The sequence below is a fragment of the Caloenas nicobarica genome, chromosome 1 (genome assembly GCF_036013445.1).
Source record: "Caloenas nicobarica isolate bCalNic1 chromosome 1, bCalNic1.hap1, whole genome shotgun sequence".
Lineage (NCBI taxonomy): Eukaryota > Metazoa > Chordata > Aves > Columbiformes > Columbidae > Caloenas > Caloenas nicobarica.
The window spans coordinates 107869338-107889701 of record NC_088245.1 but is presented as its reverse complement, the minus strand read 5'-3'; the positions used below and the strand labels follow the sequence as shown (position 1 = coordinate 107889701).

Genomic DNA, 20364 nt, shown 5'->3' with positions numbered 1-20364 from the left:
GAGCCCCCGTGGCAGGAAACCCATCCCATCCACATTGCACGCCCTGGCGAGGCCAGGATGCATCGGCGCTGGAGGTGTGACCGTAGAGGGATGCTGTACCTGACATCCCATTTGTGAGGCATTTCAGATTTTTGTGGGTATCCAAAAGTAGGGGAGATTAATGCCACCTAGGAGACTGTTTCTGAAAAGTCAGCATCCGTGTTTGCACAGTATTTTTGAATGGATGTAGACCAGAAGACTAGAGACAGGTCTAGCTTAATTCAACAACAGCCCATGTGATCTGTGCAGCACTTTAATCTATTCCCTGTGCATACAGTCCAAGATCTTTTGAAACAAAGAAAGCTGCTTCTGAAGCAGTTTCTTTCAAAAACCTCCATTAAAAATTCACTGCTAATTGCACATAGTTAACAGATTTTGAAGGAATGGGTGCAAGATCCACTGGAATCACTAGCAGTCTGTTATTGTCTTGACTCTTTCAGTCATTTTAAAATGAAATGTATAGCCCTCTTTGATGTAAACTGGTTGAGAGGATACTATAGGTAGAACTGTTAGCAAAGGGAGGTTTACTTTTTTGGTTTGAGAGTTTTACAGCTCAGCAAGTAAACAACTGAAATGTGCTATTTCTGTTTGATCTACTAATTGCAGTTTTCAGCCCCTTACAATCATGTGACTGAAAGAGCAGCAAGGCCGGGGCAGATTTCTACACACAGACATTATTAGGAAAAGCATTGATTGTGTGGAGGTAAACAACTGGGGTGGAAGATAATGCATACATGCTACATACAATATTTGCTGCATATATTTTATTAGCATTAGACATCTGCATTTCTATGGGGGGTATATGTGGTTTCTAGGTTGGTATGTCCTTGTATATTTGGACATATGTCTGCTCACACAATAAGAGTCGCACTCAGTGTCAGTACCTCAGTATTTTACCACATGACACATCCTCTACAATGGAGCTTGACAGTAATAATTGTGTGGTTGGCTTGATGGTGCTTGATAAAATCATGAGAATGGAGGAGAGTAAGGTGCTTAGGCAATGCTTAAGTTAATCTCATGCCTTGCCAGTGAGCCAAGCAGCATGCTAAGGAGCTATTCCCAAAAGAGGAAGGAGAAGATGCGGTTCAAGATGGGAAGCGTCCTGCTGTCTCTTCTTTTCTGGTACAAAGGTATGAACTTTGCCTCCTGGGAGGCACTTTCAGATGTCCCTCTTTGTATTTCTTCTTTCATCCATGCTTCTTTCTTCTGCCAGGGGCTGTGGGGTACAGAGCAAGCTTTTCTCTGTTTTTTCATGGAAGCATAATAGTTTGGGGAAAGGCAAAATTGTGGAGGAGATGTGTAATTTATGTACATGAGTGAGCAGTGTTCTTACAGCTCTATGAATATTCAGTAGTAAAACTCTGTTTCACAAAATAATTGCAGTGTAAAAAAATTGCCATATAATTTGTCAAAATATGAGTTTGCAAAGAAAATTGTAGTGCAGCTGAGCCAGTGAGTAAATAATAATGCTGATTTGAAAAATGAGGTACAGTATAACATGAAAGACCGGTCCTTCATTAATCAAAACTCTTGATTAATCAAAACCGGATTGTTTTCTCTGGCAGCAAGACATTGCTGATTGAGATCTGCCTTTTTTTAAAAGGCTCTTTCAGGTATTTTGGCCTGGAAAAAGACTTCCAAAGGCACTTTAAGAACAAAAACCTGTCATAAGTCAAGAAAATAGGAAAAGTATTTCTCAATTTTGTGGCTTTCTCAGATTTACTGTTCAGAAAAGTAGCAATGATAGCAGCTAAGCAGGAGCTAGAAGTTGCCAAAAAAATCAGGGTCACATTCTTCTTCCATTTTAATTAACCCAGCTGTGGAATGAGGAGATCATTTTCTGTGTTGTGTTTGAACTTCTGGCTTCATCGAAGCCAATGGCACAGCTGCTATTATCTTAAACACGACTGAGTTTGCTCTTCAAAGTGCTGGGCGGTATCTACCAATATTAATGTGTGAACAGAGTATGATCTGTCAGAGTATGGGCCAGATTTATCAGACAGTCCAGCTTTTTCCCTGTGGATGTTGAATTGCCAGTGTTTTGCTTTGTCTGTCTTTTTCTGTCCTTCTCTGTTTCCATTGAATGTTTTGGTCTACCAAATTTGATGGATAGAAAAGTGTTCCTCAACTAGCCATGCCTTTGTTTTATCCTCTCATGTTTGGCTCTACCCCAGTCTGTCTAATTAATAGGTCTTGCTTTTAATCTTCCAGCAAATATTGATGCGTTCTCTTAATACCTTATTTGTTCACTCTCCTTTGTTTCACATGGGAAGGTTACTGGTGCCTGAGCTTCTCGGGAGGCTGTTTTTACCCAGACTCCAGCGTTTTTTCCCAATGGGTGGCGTAACTGCAATTAGGCCTTGGATTGAGTTCATACCTTGCTGTGAGTCCCAGACACAGCTTGCTTTTAATAGACACCCACACATCAGGATATTTTCGGATAGCCTGCAGTGAAAATTTACTTGCAGGATCACTTTCCAGGCATCACTCCTTTGGTATTTAACTTATTTTCTTAATTTACGGTTTTCTTACTTTACTGGATTTCTCTGCTTCATGATCCAAGTGTCCTCTTCTGGATAAAGAGCGAGCAGCAACCCTTTGCCCGGGTCCCTCTCGCACTCCTGCCTCTCCCACCACGGAGAAGGTGCCACCAGGTCAGTCCTCTGAGCCACGTGATGCCACGATAAGCTCCTTACACCTTATATTCTCCATCAGCACAAGTGGCTTAGAGGAGCACCCGCAGCCCCCGCGCCTCGGCTGGGCTCCTGTGTGCTGGGGACACCTCAGTGGCAGCAGCAGCAGCATATGGTGCCACAGGCAGGCTCCTGCCACGAGAGCCGCAGCAGCTGCCGGGCCCCTCCATACGGTGAGGGGGAGCACCCCGAGCCCCAGATTGACGTGAATATGCTTTTAGCACATTGAATGTGACATGCCTGCGCCACCTCACTCCATCCGTGCTCGCTACACATCGAGGAATAAGCACAGCTCAGCATTTTAAAAGAGTGGATTTCTTTTTTTACCCTTCTGTTTTTTGCAGATTTGAAAAAAAAAAAAAAACACCACCAACAAACAAACAAAAACCAACAAAAACCACAAACAAAAACAGAAAACCAAACAGAACAAAAACCAAAAGAAACCCCCACCACTAAAATCAAAGGCCCAAACCCGCCTTCAGATCACAGTAAATAACGTCTTTAGTGTCGCCCTTTGGCACAATCGATACATCTATTGAAATTACTATGCAGGCAATGTTCTGCGTGGCTCTAAGCAGGAAGGAACAAACATGCCAATAAGATCAGAAACTGCCAAAAATTTTCAAAGGAACACTTTGGAAAAAAGAGATAATTACATGTCTCTTAAGAAGAAAAGGGGAAAGGGTTGATTTTTTTCAAATATTTTCACAACATAAAAAAAAAGGTGTAGGAACATTGTGGAGACAGCAGGTATAAAAAAGAAACGAGTATGAATTAAATAGGTATAATTGCCATTATTTAAAGTTATCTAAAAATGGTTTTTATCACTTTCAGATAAATAGCAGTAAGTATTAAATGAGACACAACACAAATGAATAAAAATGGAAACTAAATAAAAAGCATTAAAGAAGATTAAATGGAAATGAAAATAATAAAGCCGTGAAAAGTCCCCACAAAATGAATGAGGGAAGCAGCAGCCGTGTTAAAGCACAAGAGAGGAGCTTGACGTGAAGCATGAGCCCTTCTCCCCTCCGCAGGCTGATGCCAATGCTGGTCCTCTTGCCTTCAGTCTCTGGCTCTGACCCGGCCTGTCAGTCATCAGCAGAGATGAGTCCTAGCAGGCTGATGTGTGCTGAGGCGCTGGTGCCACAGCCCGAACATCATCTGCAGGGGCAACAGGCTGAGCATTTGGCCCAGGGTGGCTTCACGTGGTGAAAGGCCTTGGATGAACACCCTGCTTTCACCAGGCCGGCCTGGCTCCTAAAATCTTTTGGTGGACGTATGCCCTGGGGAGTCTCTGCCTGCCAGCATAGCTCCCAAGGAGCAGTTAAAGCCTGTGATTTTTAGAAGTAAAGGCACTGTTTGCACCACGCAACAGGCTCTCTCCCTGCAGAGCCTGCTTAGCCTGGCCACGGAAAAAGCCCTGGGGGAAAAGCAACAAAAGCAACCATGAAGTGACAGGGTGAGGGGGCTAAGCCGGCTGAGGGGACCTGGGGATGGGCCATGGCTGCAGCACGGGTCATAGAATCATAGAATAGTTTGGGTTGGAAGGGACCTTCAGAGGTCATCTAGCCCAACCCCCTGCAATGAGCAGGGACATCTGCAACTAGACCAGGTTGCTCAGAGCCTCGTCCAGCCTGGCCTGGAACGTCTCCAGGGATGGGGCATCCACCACCTCTCTGGGCAACCTGTTCCCTGGGGCTGTTGCCACTGGCACAGGGGCAAGGAGAGATGGGGAAAATGCCATGCGCGATGCTGGTCTGGAACACACAGCTTCCCCCAAAGCACCTTGCTGCCGAGGTTGGTGCAGCCTGATGTGAGTCACCTCACTTGCCTGGCACGATTTCCAAGGCTGGGATGTAAAAATAGCCTGAGTTAATAACATAGCAACCCACGAACCGGCGCACAATGGGCGCAGAGGTACCGCAATGCTTTTTTCAGTGTCTCAGCCTTCTGTGTTGCTTACATGCCTCCTCACCTAACTCTGCCTCCTGATGCTCTCTAATGCACCACTCAAGGAAAATAGGGACTTACAACAGTGTGCTTTTCAGAAAACGTGATAAAACCAGCGTCATTTGTTCCAGTCACCCCTTTCATTTCTGTGACATCTTTTCTGGGTTCGAGTCACATTTTTCTGTTTTTTCAGCCGTTTTCCTTTCCCCTGCCCCATGGCCCACCAGTGCAGAAGGGAGGCAGGTGGCTGGCTGTGGAGCGGGAGCCAGCACTCTGGGAAAGCACTGCATCACGGAGGGAGTGCTCTCCACTGGGAAAAGTGGAGAGAATATAGTTTCGCTCATCTCTCTGAGCTGTGTTAAACTGAGATGCTGCTTACAGAGATTAGAGGCAAAATTAGCTATTTTCCAGCTGAAGCTTCTAGGCAACCCAAATTGTAAAGTCAACAAGCAGATGAAGTTATTAACATTTTCCACATACTTTGCCTGCAATGGCCAGGTTTATGTGAACTTATTCAAGTAAATTGAGTGACTGACATTTGTTCCGTGTTATTTTTCTCTATTTTATTTTACAATGTGCTTTCTCATGCTTGTACATCTGTCAGTAATTCTAGCGACACTAAAAAAAAAAAGATAGCTTGCTGTTGGGGCTCTGCAGTCAGGATATTCAATATGATTTCTCAGAGCTGACCTTATCGAAATGTGCTCAGCCTTTAACAGTGGTACTTCTGCCCACACTTAACTTTCTCCCTTCTTTCTCTTGTTTAACCATGTTATTAATGACCAGAAACTTTCTGAGACATGCAGTTACCTGTTCCTGTCATTAAAATGCCAGCAACTCAGCCTTCTTGCTGCCACTTGCCCCTTCCTTTCCCCAGGTAGCCCAAAGTTGCGGCTGCTGCTTTATCCCACCTCCACCTCAGGAAACCCATGTTCTCTGCACCCCAGGACTGCCCCTGCCAGCTTTTTTCCTTTTCCCCCAAACCTGGGACAGTCCCCGGGGTTTCTCTCCCCTCCATCCTGCCCAGTGGCAGATACCAAGCGGGACCACCCTGAAGGTCTGTGCTCCAGCCCAGCTGCACCGGGATGGGAGCTTCAGCACAAAATTATCCCCTGGTGCTTGCTCAACCCCTGGTCCCCAAAACCTGTGCTACAGGGTGGCATTTGTGCATGGCACTGCACTGGACACGTCACGCTGCAGGGAGGGATGGAGGGACAGGAAAGGTGCACGCTGTGTCTCCCTGCCTCTCACAAGCACTCACAGATAGTAATTTATTTCACTGAACTGATGGTTTGCTGAATGTCCTAGGGCACTGCAGGGGCTGTAAATAGGGCTCTTTCCTTTTTAATGATTTTGGATTTTTTTTCAGTCCCGTACTTTTCACACAACAGCCCCTGGGCAGCAGTGCAGGGCTTGTGACTCTCCCACGAATTGCAGCAATTCGTTCTGTCTGACCTACAATTACCAATTATCTTTGTAACCTTCCTTGAAGGCAAACATGCTCACTATAAAAGCATGCTGCCCATCACATTTTTAGACTATTGGCAGCCAGCTTTCCTCTTCATTTCCTTTGTAGGACGGGGACCATCACATCTGTAAACACACCAATATATCAATTACTACTTTTTCCGGCCAGCTGCAGGCAAGGACATCTTTTCCTCTCTTTTCCTCTCCTAACACCAGGGGTTATCAGGCCACACTGCCCAGGTGAGACATTTGGTGCATCTGCAGCTGTTACGCTTACCCCATGCCAAACCTGCCGCTCCCCTGTGCCGCAGGCTGCGGCTGCCGGCAGCTGGATGGCTGAGCCGCTCGTGGGAGCGAGCTCTGAGCAGTTAACCTCTTCTAGCTCAAAAAGGCAAAGCTGACCTCCTACTTGAGATGTTTAAACCAGTGACCCATGTGGTGAGGGGTGGAGGCCACCAGCCCAGCGGGGACAACCAGAGGGGCGGCACACCGGCATCCCTGCCCTGGCACTGCCTTTGCACCGTGGTGTGTCGCATGCCTGACCCAATAACACATTCCATTGAAAAAAGGGGGTTTGTGTTTGAATGTCATGCCCTTGCTTGATTTGCAGTAGTGTCCCCTGGTTGACAAGCCTAAAAATCCTAAAAGCTGCTCTTGTAGCTCAGGAGAAGGCTGGGGTGGCCAGGGCAGGAGAGTTTATTTGTGGGGGTTGAGTAGGTGCTACCATACACCCACCTACCTGAAAAGGCTAGGTTGGACGGGTCCTTGAGCAACCTGGTCTAGTGGAATGTGACCCTGCCCATGGCAGGGGGCTTGAAACTAGATGATCTTTAAGGTCGCTTCTAACCCAAATCATTCTCTGATTCTGTGAAAGCTATTAATATTTTTCTTTCCGTTGTTTTGCTCACAGCCATTGGGTTTCCAGCTGCATCTGTCAATGAGGTGCCAAATTTTGATCTTGGCTCTCAAATATCTGGGCAGGGACTCAGAAGGCCCACTGAAAGGGCTCAGCATGACCCCAAGCAATACCCCTACACCACCCTGGTAATTCACATCCCCTTTCCCCACCACAGGCACACGGTGCACAAGAGTAGGTTTCACCACAATACAGTCTTCCTCATGCTGGGCCAATGTACCTGGCGCACATGTACTTGAATCTTTTATCCCTGTACAAAGTACGTTCATTTGGTAGATTGTTTACCAGGTTTTCTCTGTAGCCCTAAAGGTACCTTGGGTGCTGCAGGAGATCCAAGGCAAGTATTTAGGCAGAGGGGTGCAGGCACCTTTGCTTTCACCTCTGCATGGTTATTGCCAGGCCAAAGTGCATTTAACCACTGTAAGGAAAACAGGAAACAACTCCCAAAAATGAGTCTGCTGAAAATGATGATAAAGAAGTTAAGAAACACGTAGCAAGCACACGTGTCTAAATGAAACTTGAACGCCTGCAGAGTGAAGGAGCAGAGGCTGCTGCCCCACGATCAGCAGTGGGGATGCACAGCAGGACTCCGCTAGCTGGGGAGCCAGGTTCCCAAATCCCAGGGTAACAAAGCTGTGCCTCGCCTCTCATGCTGCTGGATCAGGGCACCCGTCCTGCTGGGAAAGGCCACCGTGGCATGGGCTGGAGGGAAAGGAGAGGTGCCCACCAGCCTGGCTCCCATGCCACCGGTGCTAGTGCTGCTCCAGTGGCAGCATCAAACAGGCAGGAGAGGCACTGCATTGCTTCTATTGCAGAGGTGGTCCAGTTTTGATAGGTGATAAAGTCCTGATTTGTATAGTCTTTATCTGATGACAGGCATCATTAATTTAAACAACCCTCACGCTGGCTTCAGTCGACCTACTTTGCCCCTTGTGGCACAGCACAGAGGTGGCAATGTGTGGTGTGGCCTTGGCTTGCACCTCCACCTTGGCTTTCTTGTTGCACCATGGAGTCAGGGGGCTGGGTAATATCTGTGCTGGGAAAGGTGGAGCCAAGCCAGGTCCGGAGATGTGAACCCATGTTTTCCTGGTGAGCTCGATGAGGTCTGGGTGCCTCCCTGCCTCCCTCTTGGGCCTGACTAGAAGTCACATCTTTTTGTTGTAGATGGACATTTACTTCTGCCAGAGCTGATGCCTTGGGTTAATGCGGTGAGTTCCTGATCAGAAATGCTGCCCAGGGACGTTGAAGCAAAGAGATGATCTCTGCATTAAAGAAAGGATTTTTTAAAAAAAAATATCATTTTGTTCTTTGCTGGGGTCTTTCTTTCTTGATACATTCAGGCTGATTGTTACACACAAGGAGCAGTTGCATTTTGGTAATAAACAGAGCTTTGTTATATAGTTTATATTTCAGCTGATTATAATTGCACAGTGTTTGTGAGTCTTTTGAGATGCAACTTGCTATAGGAATGCGAGATGTAAATTCCCAGCATTAGCTGGAGCTTCCTAGGCTCAGCAAAGTGACAGTGTATGAATGAATAAATCATAACTAGATTTCAGTGAATAATTCAGAGTCTAATTCGTTTGGTGGAAAGATCCTCTTTTCCTATTCAGAAAATCTGTATTTGGAGATGGCGGGTTTCTCCTGTCTGCAAGCTTTTACCTGCTCAATAGCTTGATCCTTAGTGGCCTGCACATTCGCTACCAGTATTGGAAACATGATGTTTGACATTTGAATTGTGTTGATGAGTTATCAGCAGTCACAGGACTACTTTTAAAAATTGTTTTATTTTCACAGTTGTCTGGGCACTATTCTGCCAGTCCAAATGCTATTAACGTAGTCTGCTTTGGATTTTACTGGGGAGCTGGAGAGCCCTTTCAGCAAAGGGCTTGTAAAAAAGCCATTGCCCAGTGATGGGCAGGAGATAAAACAGGTCAGACGTTACAAAAATAGCAGCTCTTCCTCTACAGCCACAACAGCTGATTTTCTCTAAGAAAGAAAAAAACGGGGAGTCTCCTCTGAAAGATGGATTGGGAAGAACTATTTACATTTTGTTTTCCTCTATCCTGTCCAGACGGAGTTATCTCAGGCCAGGGACCTCTTGCGGTGTCCCATCTCCTTTGAAGGCACCAGGGATTTGTGGTGGTATCAGGCTGGGATTTCACCCTTGAAGATCAGCAGCTCACACTTTTTAAGGGCAAAGTGGGAAAGGGAAACTGTTGGACAGGAAGGTGGCAAAAAGGGATAGCGGTGAAATTAGCTGTACAGCAGAGGCTGAAGGGGCCAGCATGGGTTTCTCCTCAGGATGTTTCAGGCGTATCTGATCAGAAAGAGGAGATGCCAAAGCCACAGAAAAGAAAACACAGCGGGGGAGTAGCATGAACACAGGTGCGCACAGTGACCCGTTCCTGCCCACATCCTCTTGCTTTCCCCTACAATCAGCTTGGGAAAATGCTGTAGATTTGTCAGTTCTTCCTCAATTTATTTTTCCCCAGCTCAGGAGTAAATGTTCATTGCGTTTCCTGACATTTGGTTGCAGCATCTTTGTTTCTCATCTCTCTCTTCTTTCCTCCATGCCCGCTGCCCCAGCTGCACTGGCCCTCTCCCCAGGAGAGGTAAGTCTGTCCGGCTGGTTTGGCTGCAGGGTAAATCTTGGGGGTCTGGCACTGCCCGGCTCTGGTGCCTCAGGGCAGAAGGAGGGATGGCACCTGGGCCTCCAAGCCCAGGCAGGTGCTCTGATCCCTGAATCCAAGGATGGGAGCGGGGGGTCATCCCATGTTTCATGCTGGGCTGGCATGAAGAAAGGGGCTCAGAGAAGGTGCAGCAGCCCAGGTGGGCGTGAGTGTCTGTCTAAGCTTCAGGATTCACATTTTGTCTCTTGTCACTATTGATTTATTTCTGTTTTTTTCCCTTCACTTTAGGATGAGAGACTGGAACTGTGGCACAGCAAGGCTTGCAAATGCGATTGCCAAGGAGGTCCTAACTCAGTGTGGTCCAGTAGGACGAACAGCTTAGAGTGCATGCCAGGTAATGGGCCAGTGCGCTTTTAGCCATGTTTGCCTGGTGATCTTCAGCAGCTTCCCCCATTGTGTCCTGCATTGCAGAGGTAGCACATCATGGTGGCACTTGTTCCAAACCCCGCTGCTGGTGGGGCCGGGGGAGCTGTACCGGTGGGGGGTGTGGGGTGACCCTGCACCATCGGGCAGAGGGGCAGCAGCAGCAGGGGCTGTGCCTGGGCCTCGGGAGGTCACCTGGGGTGGCCCAGGCCGGCTGGTGCTGGCAGGAGGTTGCTTGCCCTGTTCCTACAGCCCCCAGAAACGGCCTGGAGCATCTACTGCTGTATGTAGGATTTGCTGTAGGAAACCTTTTATACCACCTAGGCTGATTCTCCTTTCCTGCAGTTCAAACTGTAACATCTTCTCCTCTCCCCAGGGATCGAGGAAAAGTTTATTCTTTCTTTGAAGCACATTTTTAAACAGTAAAATACCACAATAGTGTTTCCTTTGAGTTTTCTCTGGGCTGCCCTTGCCCACCTCCTTCAGTTGTTCCTAGCAGATCATGTTTTATAGGTTTTCTTATCAAGATCTTCCCTTGTTATTCTCTGCAACTGCCACATTTTCCCTGGCATGTTACCCCAGCAAGGCTTTGTCGGTGCCCAGTTGATCCTCAGGTTTAGCTCATGTGTCCCACAGGAGCTACACTCTTCTTCAGGCCTCTGTCACGTAGATGTTCAGAGGTGTCCACCCCGTCTGGGACTGGAAGTTTAAAGTGGTACCTGCCTCATGCCCACTAGCAACCACCTCCTCCCAGCTCCTGCAAGAGGCTGTGCAACAACTTGAGGTGTGTTTTGCTGCCTCCGGTTTCCCCAGAGGAGATACACGGGGGAAACGGTCACCCCAATGCTCAGTGTTAGTCATGGCTGCCCTGAAGGAGGAGGACGTTAAATGAATTACCATGTAAAAGCTCTGAGTGGAAACCAGGACAGGCTAGAAAGCAAATAAAAATGTGTTTTAACAAGAAAATATGACACCATTGGCAGAGCTTGCATGCGTACACAAACGGAAATGAGAGAGGAAAAACCCCAGGTGTTTCTATCCCATGCTCATGTTGGACCTGAAGGTTTCCCTCCCGTGGCGTGAGGCAACTGACTAGTGCAGAGGCTTTCCAGTCAGCCTTGCAGGGCCACCTGCTTCCCCTGAGCTGGCCCTCCATGCACCCTGCTCCTGTGGAGGCCGTATCCACCCAGGGCTTGCCCAGATTGAGTGTTGCCCACAGGTGTCTTCCCTGCCCAGAGAAACCACAAGGAGAGGATGCATCTGCTGTGTATGGATGGTGTCTCGCTCCCAGGGCAGAGTGGCCCCAGACATCCCCAGTAAAGGGTCATGGCTTCTCAGGCTCTGTCCTTCCAGTTTCTGCAGCAGGTATCTCCACAGGGCTGCCTGCTGAGGCAGGTATGCAGATGAAGAAGGCATTTGCTGGACACCGCCCCTGTGATGCAGAAGAATCACTTATAGGAGCTCCAGAAATAACACTTCATATCATTTGTTGTGAGGGTTTCCTCCAGTCTCTTGTGAAAGAAACCCATATACACAACCCCAAATAGCGTCTGAGCTGGCATGGCCCTGTCTGAGCTCACTGCTCCCTTTCAAAGAGCTGGCTGCCACAACTCTTTTTTTGTCACAGCATCATCATGAAGCTCATCTGTGATGGGCAGCTCCCTGCAGTCCTTGCATCCTTGTCTGAGTCCCTCTCCATTCGGAAGGTGCCCCCCTGCACCTGCACATACTCTACCTGTATCCCTTTGCATGGAGCTGCAGTAAAGCATATTTTGGACAAATGGAGATTACTGCACACTCCAGGTCACCACGTAGGATCCTCCTGCTTCCCACAACCCTTGGGTCATGTGCAAGGAGCAGCATCGGCACACTCACACGAATTGCAGAGCCTTATGGCAATACTGGATTGCAGCCAGCCTGGCAGAGATCCCTGACCAACCCCTTGAGAAGTCCTTCTTCTCACAGTGACTCCCTACCAGCACCTACACTTAGCACACCAGCCTGGTCCTACTGCACAATTTCATAGAATCATAGAATCATTTCAGTTGGAAGAGACCCTCGGGATCATCGAGTCCAACCATAACCTAACTCTAGCACTAAACTATTTCCCTAAGAATCTCATCTAAACACCTTTTAAACACCTTCAGGAATGGTGACTCCACCACTTCCCTGGGCAGCCTGTTCCAATGTCTGACAACCCTTTCCATGAAGAATTTTTTCCTAATATCCAATCCAATATCCTGGCGCAACTTAAGGCCATTTTCTCTTGTCCCATCACTTGCTACTTGGGAGAAGAGACCAATACCCTCCATGCTACAACCTCCTTTCAGGTAGTTGTAGACAGCAATTAGGTCTCCCCTCAGCCTCCTTTTCTCCAGGCTGAACAGCCTCAGTTTTCTTGCTGTTTAACCTTAACAGTGTACAATTCTCCATACAAAGCCTTGCTACAGCCTGGTACCAGGTTGCTGTCACTTGCACCAGCAAATCACAGGATCACGGCATGGTTTGGGTTGGAAGGAACCTTTGAAGATCATCTAGTCCACCCCCCCTGCCATGCGCAGGGACATCTTTCACTAGACCAGGTTGCTCAAATGCCTCTCCAACATGACCTTGAAGGCTTCCAATGATGGGGCATCTACAGCTTCTCTGGGAAACCTACCCCAGTGGCTCACCATCCTCATTGTAAAAAATTTCTTATGTCCAATCCAAACCTACCCTTTTTCCATTAAACCATTGCCCCTTGAAAGGGAAGGGAAGGAAAGGAGACACGGCAGGTTTGGTTGATCCATCCATGACTGTGGGACGTGTGTGAGAGGAGCAGTTCTAGGTTTCTTGTCGAGCTAGGTGTGAGGGGTGCTGTCATTTGTTAGCATTATGTAACTGAGTAATGAAGGCATCTTCCTTGACTGATAAGGACTATTCTCCTGAATAATGAATGTTGTCACTGTATCTCCCAGCTGTCTCAGTCCCCATGGAGGGGGGCTTTGCATTCTCCTTGCCCAGCCGCAGCCATGTGGCCGATGTCCCCACTGCCTGGGGACAGTTTCCAGAGCAGCCATGCTGAGGTGTTGTTACAGAGCTGTCTCTGGCATGGCTGGAGCAGAGCAGCCGCTGCACAAGTGCTCTCCAGGTCAGCAGTAACAGTGTTAAATGGTGCAGCCGGTTTGGCCGTGCAGGCACTAGGAATCTATTTCGAGGTTCCCTGCACATGGTGCAGCCAGGCACGCCAGAAGGTGACCTCCTAATTGCATTACGGTTGTGTGGTCTGTGGATTAGTGTTGCTAAAAGTAAAGTTACGTGGTGTTCGAGATAAGCCTGATGAGTAGTAAACACACGGGGCCACCCTGGCCTGGCTTCCCTCTTGCACAAGGGGAGCGGGGGTTATAACGCGGTGCTAAAGCGTGATGTTTCCATGCCCGGAGAAAGGCGGGATGGCAGCTGTGGCTCTTTGTGCGGAAAAACACGGTCATGAGGTACTGACTGAGCAAGATATGTTAATGAGATATTGATGCATATGATATCGACCTAGTGGACTTTGCTAACGAGACATCGATTGCATCGCCACAGTGCTGGTGCGTTGCACCGGGGAGGCTGTGGTCGTGCCGGGCCCTGGCTGCCCACTGATGGTCCCAGTATGTCAGTAATTTTTAACACGAGGCATCACACTGGTCAGTCAGGCATGGCTGGTGCAAGGAAACATCTTACCCACGTGTGAAGCTGCTCAGAGCTTTGTTCACTCCTTTATTGACGAAACCCATGAAATGAACTACACTGAACTGGAAAGCGTGACAGAGTTGCCCTTGGGGGCACCTCAGCTGCTCCACAGGCTGCAAAATTAGAAGATGCTGCCCATGATATAGATGTTTGTCCAGGCAATTCCCATGTGACAATTGTCATACCCTCTTTATGTGTATCTGGATATGTAGTGAAAACCTGCTTGCATAAAAAATGATCATAACAACAACAACAAAAAAGTAGGTCCAGTGGGCATGCAGGTGCTCTACATGGTGGTGTCACCAAAGGCTCACCTTCCAGAGCACTGTATGGTGACCCACCACAGAAAGTTTTAATGATGAATGAGTATTTCTGCCCTCAGCAGTTTTGGCAGCCAGTGAGAGTCTTGCTGAACCTCTCACTATTGCAGAAGACAGCTGTGAGGTCCAGTTTTGTAGCCTAAAGAACCAAAGGCAAAATCTCACAGGGAAAGCAGTGCCAGGCATTACACCTTGCTAGAACTGGAGTATCTGTGGGTTTCCCACAAGACCATCTCCAGACACAAAGATAATCCTCATAGCAGAAAATGCAGAAGAACTGAGGTCTCTTGTGGGGGGATGATCAGAGCAGGCTCAGCAATTTTGTCATGCAAGCACAGCTGTGAATCAAGACAGTGAATGGAGGAGCAAAAGGAGATAAGACCCAGCAAGAAAAGTCATACCAGATATGTCTCAATGACCAGGCAGAGGCTGACAGCCTGGAGGCTGGATCCAGGCTGATGGATCCAGCCTGGATCTGCTTGTATGTGCTTACAAGAAGAAATTCAGACTGAAACATCTGAATAAAACCTTCCCCTTAAAATGCTGCAGGCATCACAGGTTTAGGAAGTTTGAGGGAGAGAGAAGAGTCAGAAATTCATGCAAGAGGAGAGTTAAAAATGAAAACCCCATGGCCTCTGGGCAGCAAATACTGCAGGGGTTGTGTTCTGGGTTTAAGAGCATCCCCAGCATCCTGACCAGGGAGGACAGGGAGCAGCGAATCCACAGAGGGTGTCGGTAAGAGGTGTGCAAACACAACCAGGACACAAAGCCCCTCGTGGCTTTAAGGCGGCATGGTTTTTCCCTTGTTCTGCAGAGTGTCCCTACCACAAGCCCCTGGGCTTCGAGTCTGGCGCCGTCACCCCCGACCAGATAAGCTGCTCCAACCCTGAGCAGTACACGGGCTGGTACTCCTCCTGGACGGCCAACAAGGCCCGCCTTAATGGCCAAGGCTTCGGGTGAGTCCAAAAATGCCTCTCCAAGGGGTCCCATGCATGGGTGGGTGTGGGGGTCCAGGGGTCCCGTGGCAGCATGGGGGCAGGAGAGGCCACCGGGAAGGGCAGCAGTGGAGGACATAGCATGGCTAGTGCTGTCCCCCCAGGTGTGCGTGGCTCTCCAAGTACCAGGACAACGGGCAGTGGCTGCAGATCGACCTGAAGGAGGTGAAGGTGATCTCGGGGGTCCTCACGCAAGGCCGTTGTGACGCTGATGAGTGGATGACCAAGTACAGCGTGCAGTACCGCACCGACGAAAACCTCAACTGGGTTTACTACAAGGACCAGACTGGGAACAACCGGGTCAGTGGACTTCGTGCTTCAGCCACTTGGGGATGAGGCTGCGGATGGGCATGTTTGGTGATACTAAAGCATTGGATCTTGGTGGGGAGGTGTGTTAAGAGAGGAGTCCTGTGGGAGCAGCAGGGTGGATGGAGACCAGTGCTTGCCCCACATCCAGGAGCAGCACTGGGCATTCCCCCCTCCCGCAGTGAGAACAAATGCCATACCGACCAGCCACAGAAGGATGATATACGTTTTTTACATTTTGTAATGGCAATACTGGAGTCCAGACTGAGCTGGTCAGGACAGAGGCATTAGTCAGCATCACAGGGGAAGTGGCACCGCCATGGTAAAAGTCTCTCTCTTGGTTTAGGTATTACAACCCCAGCCACTCTTGGACAATGCAAAATGGGGGCTTTGTCTGTTGCTGTAACTCCAGGGCTAGGGCACAATGATGATGCAGAAAATCCCCTAGGACAAAAATCCACAACTCGTTAAGTCACAGCACACTGAAACCTTTGCATGCTGTACTTCTTAGTGGTTGGTTTGAAGAGAAAAATTGCACTGGGGAGACCTTACAGTGGTGCCTGTGGTCCCTGTGCAGCCCAAGTGGGTTGGGGGATCCCAGAGCTGCTGCCTCCCCGGCATCCTCAGCACCCATCTGCATGGAAGGCTCATATCCCAGCAGGGGAGGCTCTGGTGGCTTTGCTAAAGCAACTGGTTCCTGCAGCCCTGGGAGGATGCTGAGTTTTCCCCAAGAAACAGGTTGTGGCAGCAGGAGATGTGGCGGTGTGGCCAAGTGGTGGGGAAGGTCTCTCAAATACATTTTTGTCTGTATCGCTGTGTCTGGGAACTGAGCTCTTAAACTGCAAACAGCCACACTGACTCCAAACACATGGTGCCTTGCTGCGGAAGGGTGAATGAGATAGAACAGGGTGAGATTAAGCCTAGCCTAACCACAAGAAGCGGAGAACCGATGGTGGGGAAAGTGACATACTCAGAAAACTCAGTCACAGTGCCAAACATTTTCTGTGTCCTGATAATTTTCAAGTCTTTTATTCTGGGGGTAGGGGACAGGGACCCTCCTCCTCCCCAGCTCTGCGCAGGCACCCCAAACTCACAGGGCAGGATTTCCAGCCCCCTAACCGTCTGCCCACACCTCTGTCCCCAGGTTTTCTATGGCAACTCGGACCGCTCGTCCTCTGTGCAGAACCTGCTGCGGCCGCCCATCGTGGCCCGTTACATCCGCCTCATCCCGCTGGGCTGGCACGTGCGCATCGCCATCCGCATGGAGCTGCTCGAGTGCCTGGGCAAGTGCGGCTGAGCCCCGTGCCGGCTCCTGGGCTGGGTGCGTAGGTGTCTGGCTGTGCAGCCACCCCACCTTGCCACTGGCACCTGCTGTGGCTACCGTCCTGTGGTGTAAACGCCCGGCCCGCAAAGGGAAGGGCCGTCTGGAATAAAATGTTGCTTCACACCACACCTGGTGATAAAGCCAAACCTGACTGCAAAGCTGATGGGTGTTTATGGGGCACGCATTGGGGAAGGCAGGAGGGTACGTGGCGGTGGCTTTGATCCTGTGAGATGTGGTGCTTCTGGCCCTCCCTGAGAGTTAAACTGGGGGAATCGTCATCACGGTGTGCTGTGGAAGCCAAAGTAAATGCAGATGGGGTCCAAAGGCAGGGCTTGGACTGTCTTGGGGAGGGCAGGTCTGCACTTGATTATTTGGCCCTGAGACCAGACAACCCCTGTTGCCCCACCAGGGCCAGGGAGGGCTCTCACATTGGGGCAGACATCTCATCCTGCATGCTCCTCCTGCCACTCTCTGCCATCCTCTGCCAAGTTGGGGCCAGATCTGGTCAGTCCCCAGTACAAGTGGCCCCACCTGTGTCTCACACTGTCAAGTCACCTCATGTCCTCTGTATCAGGTTCCCTCCAGCCTGAGCTGCTGTGGCTGTTTTTGGGACAGGTGTCAGTGCCTTGTGCACTGCGTGGCCAAACCCCCTCCGTATCCTCTCTGGTTTTGCACTGACACATCTCGGGAAGCCCAGGGCGCTTCACTCCTGGTGGGTGTTTGGGCACAGGAACAAGGACTCACTCTCATTAGCTACCTTGATCTCCATGGCCCAATCCCCAGTGCTGGGTGCCTGAGGAATTTCGGGCATGTAGCGGCTCTGATGGTGCACCCATCTCCCTGGGGCAACTGTCCAGGAGCTGTGGCTCACGTCCCTGCCTCTGTCTGGGAGCTGGCACCCAGCACACCCCAGGTAGGAAGCACAGCCCCCACAGCTCCCATGTGGCAGGGCCGTGGGGGCTCTGGGACAGCAGCCACTGTCTGGCTTCCCATACGTCTGCAGCAGAAACCTGGCAGGCACTGGAGACCTTTTTCCTATTTTTTAGCAATCCATGCATACATCCCAAAAAGTTGCAGCATCAGCACCTGAACTATCTCAGTGGAGAGAGGAGAGGCATGAAGCCAATGGCACCAAGGCACAACTTCTGCCTCTCATGCCCTCTTCTTATCCCGACAATCGTTGAGTGGGGCAGGAAACAGGATGTGGCTAAAACCAAATGACATGTGACCAAAAACATGAGAAAAACCTTTGGATATCTGTGCAATTCATCACATTTTATTCATTCATGAAAACAGATGTTTCTGCCTTGTTTTTCCCTGTATATAGAGACAAATAATAATTGTCAGGAAAATATGCTGTTCTGGCAAGCCTGAAAGCTTCTGGTCCACTATACGAACAGTATGAAGTCTACAGAGGTGTAGAAAAGACCAAGCCCCATTTACTGAGATGATTGTTATTGTGTCACCATCACTTCCTTGCTTTCCCTCATATCCCCAAATGAGTTTTGCCTGTCTGCACATGGGTCTAGGAACATGTTTTCTCAATAAGCAAGCAGTGAATCTATGTGTTTCTCTAATGATAATCAGTCCAGACAAGCTCTACTGAGAAGGTCCACTGAGCTTGAAGCAAGTCCTGCATGCAGCACAGGGTAAGAGCCTCCGAGGAGGCACTGCACGTACAACAGCATGGAGACAAGGGCTCTCCACCAGCCATCGTAGCTCTTGCATTAGTAACACCAACACTGAAAGCTGAAGCATTTCCAGGCCCTGGACACAGCTGCCATCACATTAACACACTGCTCTCACTTCCCTAAAAACAGCACAGGCAGCTCTGCTGATGTCCTGGCTGATGGCGACTGGAGGGGAAGGAGTCTTGGTGCTGATGTTTTGTTGAATGACTGAGGAGTGGTGGAGTGGGGCTGGAGAGTTGAAAGGATGGACTGGGCACCAGCTGATGAGTGTCTATAGCACCCCAAAGCAGTTAAGCTTGACTGTAACCACCCAAAGCCGTGGCTGTGACTGGCCTCTGAAGAGCTCCCACGCACAGTTTGGGGTTTTGCAAGTTGCCTGGTTTTGGAAATGCAGCAAGGGCCAAGAGTTCCTGTGTAATTTGGAAGGGCTCACAAGCTAAATCCACAGCCTGAATGGATGGACCACACCATTATACACCAAGGCACCACACTAAATTACGTGTCTTCACATGACTGATCCTGCATATAGGATATAATAAAACCTTGGAAGGAGAAAAGACTGTTCAAGTAGAAAGGACCTGTGCTATCACTCTTCCAGCCTCCCAGCTTCAAAGAAGTCACTAGACCCTTTTTCAGATTGAAATGTACAGTGATAAATAAGGTAGAACTAACTGGCATACAGTGTATTTCACAGTTCGTTTGCTTCTTGCCTTGTCCTGTCCTTTGCCTGCATTTCACCTCTCCAGCTTGCACAGGGGAAGGGACCTACTTCTGGCTTTCATCTGCAATGTCAAAATGGGTCCTGCCAAAGCTGGAGTTTTTGTTCTGATCCTAGCCGTGCAGCTCACTTGCTAATTGACCTTTGGAAATTCAGTTAACCTCTGCTTCTTATCTAAAAAGAAGGGTGCTGAGAGACTTAATTAATTGGTCCTAAAATGCTTTTAGAATTGCACTTGACTTCCACCTCTGCATAAATGCAGCATGTTGTAGTAACAGTGCTACTGAGGGCATTATGAAAGTGGGACAGAACTAGCCAAAATACAATTACAAAAATACAAAGCTGTTCCTCATAAAGTCTAAGTTTCCTAGCATATCACTGTCATTTTAATTTACTGGCACAGATGCCTGGAATCACAATTAGCCAGAAAAGAGCCAGCAACTGAGGCTACAGGATACAATGCAAAGCAGTGCCGAAAACACATTTATCTTCTAGGAGTGAAAATCCTACAGGAATTTACCTGCAGCAGTAGGGACTCCAATGCATGGCTTTGCAACCACATAAAATGTAACAGGTTTGAAATAGGAGGCAGGACCAAGAGCCGTCTTCAGCTTCGTGACATGAATTTTCAGTCTGGGATCTTTACAGGGAGAAGTAAGGCAACTATACTGAGAAGTCAGACTTGCCTAATCTAAACTATGTGATAAGAGACTGCCTCAGGCCTCCAGACCAGCCACAGCATTTTTAAGTCAATAGTCCCTTTCTCTTAATGGGTACATGCAGGAACTATCCCTTGACTGTGGTCTGAGAGAAAAATGCCCTCTGTTCTCTGTCCCACGAGGGACCAATGCTGACGACACCGGGACTACCCCGGTGAGGTGCTTGACCTTTTCAAGGAGGCAGCCACCGCGTTTTCTGAAGCCCCACAGGGAGTGCAGAAAAGGGCACCAAGCTCCTGGGGTCATTACAAGGAGATCCTTGTAAGAGTTAGAGCCAAGAGAGGTTGTAAGAGTAAAGCCAAGTCCCCAGAGAGTGAGGCACCTCAAGGAGACGGGCGTTTCAAATGCATTTGGAGCACAAGTGTGATGAGGAGCGGCTGAGGGAACTGGGGCTGTTCAGCCTGGAGAAAAGGAGGCTGAGGGGAGACCTGATCGCTGTCTGCAACTGCC

The 20364-nt window shown here is 49.0% G+C and overlaps 1 protein-coding gene across 2 annotated transcripts; it reads left to right on the top strand.

The window, feature by feature from the left end:
• The first annotated feature begins 1042 nt into the window (after positions 1-1042).
• On the top strand, positions 1043-16759 carry RS1 (retinoschisin 1). 2 transcript variants are annotated; one of them, XM_065658722.1, is made up of 7 exons: positions 1043-1172; positions 8123-8131; positions 9661-9686; positions 9993-10098; positions 14976-15117; positions 15261-15456; positions 16607-16759. In XM_065658722.1, exons 1-7 carry the CDS (start codon positions 1043-1045, stop codon positions 16757-16759), a joined length of 762 nt encoding a protein of 253 aa, XP_065514794.1. The 2 variants fall into 2 exon arrangements, with proteins under 2 accessions (XP_065514794.1, XP_065514795.1); XM_065658723.1 differs by lacking the exon at positions 8123-8131.
• The last annotated feature ends 3605 nt before the right edge of the window (positions 16760-20364 follow it).

Bases quoted from the DNA above. Each gene is read 5' to 3' on its own strand.
- RS1 (XM_065658722.1), top strand. From the start codon at position 1,043: ATGCTTAAGTTAATCTCATGCCTTGCCAGTGAGCCAAGCAGCATGCTA. The intron at 10,099-14,975 runs GTAATGGGCCAG...CTTGTTCTGCAG, and splicing joins CAGCTTAGAGTGCATGCCAG to AGTGTCCCTACCACAAGCCC. The intron at 15,118-15,260 runs GTGAGTCCAAAA...CTGTCCCCCCAG, and splicing joins CTTAATGGCCAAGGCTTCGG to GTGTGCGTGGCTCTCCAAGT.